This window comes from Stigmatopora nigra, chromosome 19 (assembly GCF_051989575.1).
Source record: "Stigmatopora nigra isolate UIUO_SnigA chromosome 19, RoL_Snig_1.1, whole genome shotgun sequence".
NCBI lineage: Eukaryota > Metazoa > Chordata > Actinopteri > Syngnathiformes > Syngnathidae > Stigmatopora > Stigmatopora nigra.
Window position 1 is genome coordinate 10,977,695 of NC_135526.1, and position 12,718 is coordinate 10,990,412.

Below are 12,718 nucleotides of genomic sequence, written 5' to 3' on the forward strand. Positions count from 1 at the left end.
TACGTGAGAAAAAAACACTAGAAGACTTATTAAAATACAGACTTGAGGGCTTAGAGAACAATACTTGAAGATACTAGTGAACACACTTACTGTAATATATTGATACAATAACGGTGGGTGTAACCATCGCCACCTGATGGGCATTACGTATTAGCGAGTAAACCAAATGTTGATGGTTTAAAAGCCCGTCTGTAGGTGTCAATAAACTAGCCTCCGGCACGCATGCAAGTTGGCTCCGTCGTCTATACTGCAAAGTTATTACAGTGGTGAGGAGGATGGGATCCCTTTCAAGCCAGTAGGCATTACCAGTTTCGGTACGCGGAACTAAGGCGTTACACGGAGGTAACGGAACTTTGCCAATTAGTATTAGCAAGAGTTGTCAAGGTAACGGCGTCGGGGCACCATGGCCAAGTTCATTGGAAATCTCGGTGAGTACAAAGAAGGTAAAGAAGACTTCGAGTCCTACGTGGAGAGGTTTGAGCAATGGATGGTTGTAAACGAGGTGGAGGACGGTAAGCAAGCCAACGTTTTCCTGGCGATGATAGGTGCCGAAGCTTACGATCTGCTAAAAAAAACTCTGCATTCCAGAGAAGCCAGGTAGCCTCACGTATGAGATATTAAGCAAACAATTATCATCCCATTACAACCCGAAACCGCTGGTGATCGTGGAGCGATTCAAATTTCAAAAAAGGAATCAAAAGAAAAACGAGTCAGATTATGTTGTGGCATTAAAGTAGTTGTCCACCCACTGCGAATTTGGTACTCATTTAGATGAAGCACAGAGAGACAGATTCGTGAGTGGATTGAGAGTGGAGGCTATCCAGAGAAGGTTATTTGCAGAACAAGATCTGACATTTAAAAAAACATGCGGACTGTCACTATGGATGGAAATGGCATCAAGAAATACATCGGAGTTCGCAAGCAAAATGGAAGGACCTGGCACAGTGAATAGGATCGACAAGGAGAAAACGAGCAACGGTGCATGGAAATACCAACCAAAGCGAATGGAAGGGTAAAGCCACAAGTGGAAATTTCAGACCACAGAGAGCAGAAACTTACTAACCCCGTTACCGATGTGGCGGTAGCAATCACGAAGCTTAAGTGTACCGATTTAAAACAGAGTTATGCTACAAGTGTTCCAAAGTAGGGCACATTGCAAGGATGTGTAAAACAAAATATAGGCAAGGACACACAGCATGTAATTGAAGATATAAGTGAGACAACAGGAAATGTTGATGATGAATTTGTGGGGTCATATCCCTTGAATGCCGTGTATCCGGCAAATATAGTTGGAAACTGGAAGAAGGAAATAACAGTACAGTTAAAATTAGAACAAACTCCTCTAGAAATGCAGCTCGACACAGGAGATGCTGTAACACTTGTTTCTGAAAGAATATATAGGAGGCATCAATCGCATCGACCATTAAAAGTAAGCTAAGTGCAGCTGGCGACCTTTTCCGGGAAGAACATTCCTTTGATGGGACAAGTAACTGTGAAGGTAGACTATGGGAATCAGAGTGGTGATCTACCACTGGTAATCGTAAGACCAGCCCTCCGTGGCTGCAACTGGCTCAAAAATTTCAAACTAGACTGGGCAAGCATCTTCGCAATTAGACCAGCGATGGGATGTGACAATTCAGATGTAGAGGCAGTGTTGCGGAGAAACAAGGCGATGTTTTCTGAAGAGCTAGGCACGATTCGTGATTTTAAGGCCAACATTACAGTAAAACCAAATACCAAACCGATCTTCAGGAAGGCCAGGCCAGTACCTAATGCACTAAAGAATTCAGTGGAGAATGAGTTAAATCGCCTAGAAAAAGCGGGCATTACCTCAAGGAAAGAACGTAGTCAGTAGGCTGTGCCCATAGTGGTAGTGCCCAAAGCAGACAAGTCATTTCATATCTGTGTGGACTATAAGTTCACAGTGAATCAGAGTGTGGAAGAAGAGACCTATCCCCTACCAAATGTTGAAGACCGTTTTGTCACCCGAGTTGGGGGCACTCTTTTCAGCAAATTAGACTTCTCACACGCTTACCAACAGCTGGAGTTGGAAAAAGACTCAGAAAAGTATTTAACGATAAATACTCACAAAGGACTTTATGTGTACCGTAGATGTCCATTCGGAGTATCCAGTGCACCTTCTATATTTCAGAATGTGACCAGATCCTCCATGGTTTGGACCTGTTTCTTGGATGACATATTGGTCACAGGGAAAACAAGAGCTGAGCAATTGAGAAATCTGGAGGAGGTACTGAGCCGTCTGGAAAGCTACGGGGTGAGAGTGAATAGAGCCAAATGTGAAATCATGCGGGAGAAAGTGGAATACCTGGGGCATCTGATATATGAGGGATTGCACCCCACCGAGACGAAAATTACAGCCATCATTAATGCACCCCGGCTTACAAATGTCAGAGCTGCGGTCTTTTCTAGGACTATTGAACTATAATGGTCGGTTCATGAAGGATCTGTCGACACTGCTGCAGCCGCTACATCAACTGCTAAGGAAGGAAGTTGAGTGGAAATGGACAGTTGAATGTGCAGCAGCATTCAAGGAAGTGAAAGAACAATTTAAATCATGACACCAAGAAACCCCTGAGACTAGCATCAGATGCATCCCCTTATGTAATAGGGGCAGTCATGTCTCACATTATGGAAGATGGAGAGGAGAAACCAATCGCGTTTTCACGTACATTGACGGAGGCAGAAAGACAAAACAGCCAGCAAGAGAGTCTTTGGCCATAATTTTTTGGCGTGACCAAATTTCATAAATACCTATATGGCCGGAAGTTCAGTTTAATAACTGCCCACAAGCCACTTCTGGCCATTTTGGGACCGAAGTCGGGAATCCCCACTTTAGCTGCTCTGCGAATGCAGCGTTGGGCTCTGAGACTGATGGCTTACGATTACAATATCGAGTACGATTACAACATCGAGTACTGAACGTCGGCGGAAAACGCCAATGCAGATGCCTTATCTATACTGCCGGGGAAGGGGAAGGATAACAGCGGAGGAAAACAGCATCTTCTATTTTGCAGTAGTGGATGAGCTTCCCGTGCAGGCAACGGAGATTGCAAAGAGCACTCTCAAGGACCCAGTCCTGTGTAAAGTACTGGACAAAGTGGTCTGGATGGCCCAGTCATAACCAGGACGAGAGACTTAACCCATACTTTTCCCGGGAAAATGAACTGTCTGCGGAACAAGGATGCATATTATGGGAAATCGGAGTTATCATTCCACCAGCACACCGAGAGCGACTACTGCAGGATCTTTAACAAGGACACCCGGGAGGACGCAGGATGAAGGCCTTGGCCAGAAGCTACTAGTGGTGGCCGCAGCTGGACAGTGACATAGAATATACTGTGCAACAATGTGAGGCCTGTCCAAGTGTGAAGAAGCTACCAGCAGCAGCACCTCTACACTACTGGCAGTGGCCCATTAGAGTTTGGCAACGAATACATGTTGACTTTGCCGCAAAAGATCGCACATTTTTTTAGTAGTATTGGACAGTCATTCCAAATGGCTTGAGGTCATCGCCATGGCAACAGCCACCGCAGCCAAAGTAATTGAGGTGTTGCGGAACATCTTTTCGTCTTATGGTCTTCCTGTGGAGATTTTTTTCGACAACGGTCCTTAATTCACGTCACAGGAGTACAAAACCTTCCTGCTGAGCAACGGAATAAAACAGAGGAATAGTGGAAAAGAGGCTCGGACCAGTCACCTATATGGTGTGGAATGGAGTGAGCCAACGCACAGTCCACATATACCACCTGCTGTACAACCAACCATCTAGACCAGAGACATTGCAGTTTCCAGATGAGCAGCTGGATGTCACGAACAAATACAGGTTCATGCAGATGTGGAGAGGAAAGGCACACCTAAAGCAGTAGGTGGTAGCCCTTACTCACTGGAAGAGACACCTTTGAAACATATGGAGGCTTAAGAAACACCGACCGGTAACACCTTCACCCGGCTCAGTGGCCTGTGACAAAACGGTAACACCGGACCACCGAGCGGTCAGTTCCCCAGAGGTGTTTGGGGGCAAGTACCCAGAAGAGTAAGAGCACCTCCAAAGTGACTGAACTTGTGATCAATCAGTTGGAACTTTGTTCCTGGAATAAAATAGTTCCGGTTCCTACCAAAAATGTGAAAAAGAGTTCCTGAGATGGAAATGTCAAAGATGGAAATATTGGGTCAAATTATGGGGTTAGCAGTAATAAGTTAGTTACAATTTTTGAAGTAAGGGGAAATTCTTAAGGGGGACTTTATAATTTAAGGGGGAGGAGTGTAATATATTGATACAATAACGGTGGGCGAAACCATCGCCACCTGATGGGCATTACGTATTACCGAGTAACCCGGATGTCGATGGTTTAAAAGCCTGTCTGTGAGTGGCAGTAAAGTAGCCTATGTTAAAGTGGTTAGATCAGAACATCCACGTAAAGCCTCTGATACACTGAATTATTATATTTAACCCTTATAGAGCACTCATTTAACCCATCGGTGACAATGACGACGGTAGACGTCCAATTCATGTTGACTGTGAGGTGCAGAGTACTCAGCACTCATTTAACCCATTGGCTGGTATTGACGGCGGTAGACGTCCGATTCATGTTTACAGCCATCAGGGCTCTGAAATTCCATTAGCACAACACACAATCCCTTCTGTGCAATAACATTGCAATATCTTGGACTGTGCAAAATTTGAGCATTACCGTGCCCAGATGTGACTTTTTAAAATTAATTATTTATGTGTTTACTAGGAAAAGCACACTTTGTGGAGTAGCATCACCAATTTTATTATAGCCGGCTTTGTGATTGATAAAAATCCATCAACTTATTTTCAACGATGATTTGCAAATAATTTCTTTAAAATTCAATAAATGTGATTTTGTTTTTATCAATTCTGTCTCTCATGGTTGAGGTTTACCCATATTGACAATTACAGCCCTCTCTAATCTTTTCGAGGTAGGACAACTTGCGCAATTGGTGGTTGACTAAATACTTATTTGCCCCACTGTGACAGTCCCCATCAAGCCAACCCAGTTCCTAACAACCACTTTTGGGGTGATTTTTTTTTTTTTTTTACATATGACCATATGAAAACAACAGCTAGAGTGCAAAAATCTACAATGCTGTAATTGCTAAAAAGTTAGCGTTTTTAAGCAAAATTCAAATTTTAAATCAATGGAAATAATCTATTAATAAATATAATTCATGAACAAAAGTGACTTTTCCTGGAAAGCAAAAAATTGGCTAGCTTAGCCAAAAAAAAAAGAATAATAGTGTATCTTCCATATGAGGCATTTGATCTCTTTAGTTGTTATTTAGTTGTTATACATTATAAAGTTATCTTATCACCAACCTTAAGCAGGTTCTTCTCGAAGTGACTGTCAGTTCCAGCAGTGTCGCCACTCGGATGATAGTTGGTGCATAAACCCTTTAAAAGCAGTGTTGTACCTTCAGGAATATGATGTATTAAAGTCTTGCCATAACGCTTCATGTTGCTTTCAGCTTGTTCAAAAGGAAGGCGTCCAATGTAGCGCAACCCTTCCTCATAGTTCTGGGTTTGAGGAGAAAGTATTTTTTAAAAAAAAATTGCATTAGTCAGTGCCGAAATTAAGGGAAACACAATGGATCCAAAGCAATCCGGTGCAATGAAGGGTAGTGCGAAGAAAAGGAATGACAATAGATATTAAGCACGAAATAAGCAAAAGACAACGGTATTATGTATACGCGTGACTGAGGTGGCTCATCAATCCATAGGAAGCAGAAAGTTCGGCCCGAAAGCCGCAGAACACGTGAATCTCTCTGCTTTGGTTATGACACAAGGTTTAAATTTAGTGTAAGGTAATGTTAAAACCTTTTTTTAAATGTGTTTATAAGAAGCCAAGTTCATTTCAGTTAAATTTAAAGTTTATGTTACGTTAAGAGCCGTAACCGTACGTTTGGTCGCCGGTCTTTTGGCCGCCGGTCTTTTGGCCGCCGCCCCTTTGGCCGCCGCCCCTTTGGCCGCCGCCCCTTTGGCCGCCGCCCCTTTGGCCGCCGCCCCTTTGGCCGCCGCCCTTTTGATCCCCGGTGGTCGCCGGTCTTTTGGTCGCCGTGAGGGTTAGGGTTAAGGTTTGGGTTAGGTTTAGGATTAGAGTTAGGGTTAGGATTTAATATCCAAGTACATTGGATTGGATTGGATAACTTTATTCATCCCGTAATCGGGAAATTTCTTTGTTGCAGTAGGAAGAAGGTGAGGATGCAGGAATAGGAAAGGCATTATACACAAATAGGTACTTAATAGTAAGTTAATAAATAAATTCATGAATAAATATATAAATAGGTCTGTGTTGCTGATATATATATATATATATATATATATATATATATATATATATATATATATATATATATATATATATATATATATATATATATATATATATATATATATATATATATATATATATATATATATATATATATATATATATATATATATATATATATATATATATATATATATATATATATATATATATATATATATATATATATATATATATATATATATATATATATATATATATATATATATATATATATATATATATATATATATATATATATATATATATATATATATATATATATATATATATATATATATATATATATATATATATATATATATATATATATATATATATATATATATATATATATATATATATATATATATATATATATATATATATATATATATATATATATATATATATATATATATATATATATATATATATATATATATATATATATATATATATATATATATATATATATATATATATATATATATATATATATATATATATATATATATATATATATATATATATATATATATATATATATATATATATATATATATATATATATATATATATATATATATATATATATATATATATATATATATATATATATATATATATATATATATATATATATATATATATATATATATATATATATATATATATATATATATATATATATATATATATATATATATATATATATATATATATATATATATATATATATATATATATATATACACATACATATATATAGAAGCACATCTATACTGTATCCGAATTCAGGAGGTCCTAACCCACAGCCTTTTTTAAGTTAAAGAGCCTGACAGCTGATGGGAGGAAGGATCTGCGGAAGCGCTCCTTCCTGCAGTGAGGGTACCACAGTCTACTGCTAAAGGAGCTTCGAAGGGACTCCACCGACTCGTGCAGGGGGTGGGAGGTGCTGTCCATGATGGACCTCATCCTGGTCAGCATCCTCCGCTCTCCCACTTCCTCCACAGAGTCCAAAGGACAGCCCAGAACAGAGCTGGCCCTCCTGATCAGCTTGTTCAGACTGTTCCTGTCCCACTCCGTGCTCCCACTTCCCCAACAGACCACTGCATAAAACACAGTAGATGCCACCACAGTGTCATAGAAGGTCCTCAACAGTGACCTGCACACACCAAAGGACCGTAGGCTCCTCAACAGGTAGAGGCGGCTCTGGACCCTTCTGTACAGGGCATCTATGTTTGTGGACCAGTCTAGTTTGCTGTTGAGGTGAACACCCAGGTACTTCAAGTTCTCCACGATTTCAATGTCTTTACCCTGGATGTTCACCTGAGTGGTCTGTTGAGGTGTCCTCCGAAAGTCAACGACCATTTCCTTTGTCTTACTGGTGTTGATGTGCAGTTGGTTTTGCCTACACCAGTCGACAAAGGCTGTGATGACTCCCCTGTACTCCAGGTCGTTCCCGTCAGTCACTCGTCCAACAATGGCGGTGTCATCGGAGAATTTCTGGAGGTGGCAGGTGTCTGTATTATGTTTAAAGTCTGACGTGTAGAGGGAGAAGAGGAGTGGGGAAAGCACTGTGCCTTGTGGGGCCCCCGTGCTGCAAGTTACCACATCAGACGTACAGTCCTGGAGTCTCACATATTGTGGTCTGTTGGTGAGGAAGTCGATGATCCATGCAGCTAGGTGGTTCCTTACTCCAGCCACCTCCAGTTTCCCTCTCAGAAGGACCGGCTGAATGGTGTTGAATGCACTAGAGAGGTCAAAAAACATCATTCTCACCGTGCTTCCCGAGTTCTCCAGGTGTGAAAGAGACCTGTGCATTAGGTAGGTTGTAGCATCTTCCACACCAATGCCTGGACGATAGGCAAACTGCAGAGGGTCCAGCTCTGCATTCATCAGGGGGCTCAGGTGGTTGAGGATGATCCTCTCCAGTGTCTTGATCAGGTGAGAGGTTAGTGCTACCGGCCTGAAGTGGTTTGGCTCCCTGGGGTTCGCAGTCTTTGGGACTGGGACCACGCAGGAAGTTTTCCACAAGGTGGGGACCTTCTGCAGACTGAGGCTGAGGTTGAAAATATGCAGAATCACTGTGCCAAGTTGATCCGCACACTCTCTCAGTAGTCTGGAGCTGAGGCCGTCCGGACCGGTAGCCTTCCTAGCCTCGATCTTCTTTAGTTGTTTTGTCACCTGGTCGACAATGATGCAGAGACTGGTGGAAGAGGAGGAGGAAGAGGAGGAGGAAGAGGAGAACGAGGGGGTAGAGTTGCTTCTGGTCTGGGGGGTCAGGGGAGCGGGGGCAGGACTGAATCTGTTAAAGAACTGATTCAGTTCATTGGCCCACTCCCCGTCTCCGGACTCCGGGCCTCTCCCACTGTTGCCTCCGTGGCTCGAGATGGTCCTCAAGCTCCTCCAGACCTCTTTGGTGTTGCCTCTTTGGAGTTGCTTCTCTAGCCTCCTCCTGTAGCTGGTCTTTCCCCTCCTTATCTCTCTCTTCAGCTCCTTCTGGATCGTTTTGAGACTCTCCTTCTCCCCAGACCTAAAAGCCCTCTTCTTCTTGTTCAGGGGGGCCCTTAGATCCCTGGTGACCCACGGCTTATTGTTGGAGTAACAACGGACCTTCTTGGAGGGTACGATGTTCTCCACACAGAAGTTAATGTAATCTGTGATGCAGTGGGTCAAGCTGTCGATGTCTTCCCCATGTGGTTTGCACAGCACCTCCCAGTCGGTTGTCTCAAAACAGTCCCTCAGTACCATGCTGGTCTCCTCGGTCCATCTTTGTATGATCCTCGTGGTAGGTTTTATTTTCCTCACCGTAGGGATGTAGGTGGGGATCAGATGGACCAGGTTGTGGTCTGAGCGGCCCAGTGGGGGAAGGGGGGCTGAGCTGTATGCCTCCTTTGTGTTGGCATACAGCAGGTCCAGAGTTTTTTGTTCCCTGGTGCAGCACTTCACATACTGAGTGAAGGTGGGGAGAGTTGAAGTCAAGGGAGCATGGTTAAAATCACCGGAGATAAGAAGGAGAGACTGGGGGTGTGACGTCTGTAGCGGGACAGAGTAGTGTGGAGCAGCTCACCAGCCACTGCTGCATCGGCCGAAGGAGGTATATACACAGTTATTATGATGACGTGCGAGAACTCCCGGGGGATGTAAAACGGCCTGATGCTAACAGCTACTAGCTCGATTTCTCGAGTGCAAAATTGCTCCTTCACAGTAATATGCCCAGGACTGCACCATTTACTGTTAATAAAGACAGCTAGTCCCCCACCTTTCTTCCTACCGCTCTCCTCAGCGTCTCTGTCCGCCTTCACCAGCTGAAAGCCATCCAAGGAGATGAGAGAGTCTGGTATTCGCTCATCCAGCCAGGTCTCCGTGAAGCAGATAATGCAGGCGCTCCGATATTGTCCTTGTTGTTTGGTCAGCGCCGTTAGCTCTTCCATCTTGTTGGGGAGAGATCTTACGTTCCCCATAATAATAGATGGAATGCTGGGTCTGAAGCGTCGCTTTTTCTCCTGACATTTTCGTCCGGCTCTGCATCCTCTTCTCTTCCTCTTTAACTCAGCGGGGAGGTCCAAGTCCAGGGGAATCCCGGTGTTGCGTAGCGCTAACAGTTGATCCTTCGTGTAAAGCAGCGTAGGCATGGCTGGGTGGGTCAAAATAGTCTCCAAAATTTTGAAATTTGAATTTGAAAAGATGGACTAAACTAGTAGATCAAAGACTGCCTCTCGCACAGCTTGAGTCTTGGAGTAGAGTCTTGAAAGTAAAGTCCCAAAACATTAAAGTATCGAATATAATATATAAAGTGAAGTAACAACTAAAGTCTTAAGAGACAATAAAAACATAAAATAAAGGATAAAAATCCGTAAAAAAAGCTGTACAAACACAGAATTCGAGTGAGGGTTTAGGGAGCTATTGCAACAAGCAGCCGCTTTGAACGGCCTAACCCTAACCCCAACAGAGACCAAAAGAGCGGCGACCAACGGGGACCAAAAGACTGGCGACCAACGGGGACCAAAAGACTGGCGACCAAACGTCCGAGGACAGTTACGAGCGCATTAGTCAAGTGACACTAATAGCTAATAGCTGTAAAATTTAATAAATACACTCCGTGATAATTGTACTTTTGTACTTCTATTTCTGTATAGCCACAAAAACATGCACAGTCTCCACTTATGAATGTCTCTATGTATGAATTTTTCAGGTAACGAAATATTTTATATGCTAAAGAGTGACAAGATACGAAAAAGATCCAAGTTACAAAACCCCCCAAAAAGTAAATGCATTTCCTTATCTGTTACTTCATTTTGCAATTATTGTCACGCATGCATTCATTCTCAGTTTAGAGACCTCACTACCATGTGTGTGTGTGTGTATCTCTATCTTTATATATACACACATATACATACATTTCAGCAACACGCTTATTTATTTATCTACTAACTTGCTTATTACCTATCTATTTATGTCCAAAATGCCTTTCCTGTATCTGTATTCTCACCCTCTTGCTACTGTGACAATGAGATTTCCCGAATACGGGATGAATAAAGTTATCCAATCCAATCCAATATTAACTTTCTTATAATATTGACCCTAATAATGTGCTTTTGAGTCATTCAGTATTTCAGAAATACCACATGCGATGATTTTTCTTTCCAAGTTCCCTTCCAAGTAACACATTTGTACTTCCTATTAAAACCATGAATATGGAGGTGAAAATTGTGAATCAGGGGGCGGCTTATGTGAGAAATTTTAAAATTCAACAATTTAAAGCAGTTGTAAGTGTGGCTTATACACGTGGGGGGTTTATCTGTGAGTAAATACGGTACACTTCATGATAATACATATGTATACGAAAAATATGTATGGTAGAAGAGTGTTGGATCCTATTTATAAGTTTTTTGATTATCGCGTCTCAAGGGACGTTGTGGGGGCAGGATTTTCTTCCAACCGATCCAGCACAGACAGTTTGCCCAATGAGATTTCTGCAGAAAACAAGGAAGCACCTGAGTGCAATCCACTGATTGCACTTGTAGGACACCAGATTGGTGAAAAGGTATCCTCTTTATGGGTTGGAATGAAAACCTGCAGCCACTAATGCACTTTCTGGAATATTTTGCCCACCCCTGCTTTAAGCTGATTGGCGAAGAGGTTCGAAGAAGGGAGTTCATAAATGGTAATTGGAATTGAATTACGGGTATGTGAGGCACGGAAAGAGAAGGTGCTTTGGCTGAAAGCAATCTTTCTGGAGGTAACTACAGTCACCTCTATAGTAACTACACAGTCACCTCTAGAGAATGGAGTTCACGTATGGTAATTGGAATTGAGTTACAGGTATGTGAGGCACGAACAGAGAAGATGCTTTGGCTGAATGCAATCTTTCTGAAGGTAACTACACAGCCACCTCTAGAGCCAGCTCTTGTTCATCTGTTGGAAATTTTATATTAATTCTTGTAGTGGCGGAGATTTGTGATGGGAGATTTTGTAAACTATGCTGGCATCAGCATGTTCAACAGTATTGTCCCAATTCAGGCATTTGTGGTTTTTTTAATAACAGACAGTGATGGTAAGTTTTTGGTTTCCTGTCTTATACTTTCAGAACTTGCTTATCAACGGTTTCACTTGGTTTTAGTGTTGTCTTGCATGCCGATGGCCAACCTCTTAGCCAGTAAGTCATGTGTGATACGATCGTTGTGTCAAAATACAGTTTTGCTGACTCAGGAGTTAGATTGTTTCGAATGAACCTAAAGTTGGATACATTTAATTTAATCTGAGTGTCAAGGGGATACTGTACTCCTTGCACACATCCTCACAAGTACTTATTCGTGGAGAAGAAATGTTGTGTAGGCTTTGGGAAAAAAAGCTTGAGAAGGTAAGATCCCTTTTCCATGACCCCTTAAATAAAGGACTGTACAAGTTTAAATGGAGACGTAAAGAGTTTTGGAGCTGGTTCCACCAAAACTGCTTAAAAATATCATTTAGTCTGAACATAGAAAATGTTTGATAGCCCCCTTTCATGCCCCAATGCTCAAGAAAGACATTTATCAAGGCCTTATGGCATTGCCTGCAAATACATTTCTGCAAAATAATAAAATCTCCCCCTGCCTGCACCTCCCTTTAATGAAGCGCTTTCTGATGTCAGAGCATCACAGAATTTTTCTTTTACCTTGAGATCTTCCAGTTGAATCTTTAAATACCAATCATGGTGCATGTGTTTCTCTGCCAAGAAAACCGCATGCCTGTGGTACCCGGCCTGACGAAGAACTTTAATGGCAATCTCAACATCAAAGTGAACCTCACTTTCACTGCTCTATTGAAAATACAGAACATGGGAAAACAGTAATGATAAATGTACAGTACAAGTTGTT

The 12,718-nt window shown here is 41.8% G+C and overlaps 1 protein-coding gene across 5 annotated transcripts in view; it reads right to left on the minus strand.

Moving 5' to 3' along the window:
* vps11 (VPS11 core subunit of CORVET and HOPS complexes) overlaps nucleotides 1-12,718 on the minus strand; it is a 64,667-nt gene that overhangs the window by 35,831 nt on the left and 16,118 nt on the right. For all 5 annotated transcript variants that reach the window (XM_077740893.1, XM_077740894.1, XM_077740891.1 and 2 more), the window contains exons 9-10: nucleotides 12,517-12,660; nucleotides 5,363-5,560 (exon numbers count right to left, since the gene is read on the minus strand). In XM_077740893.1, the coding sequence (XP_077597019.1) occupies nucleotides 5,363-5,560; nucleotides 12,517-12,660 (342 nt within the window). The remainder of the gene's footprint in view (nucleotides 1-5,362; nucleotides 5,561-12,516; nucleotides 12,661-12,718) is intronic.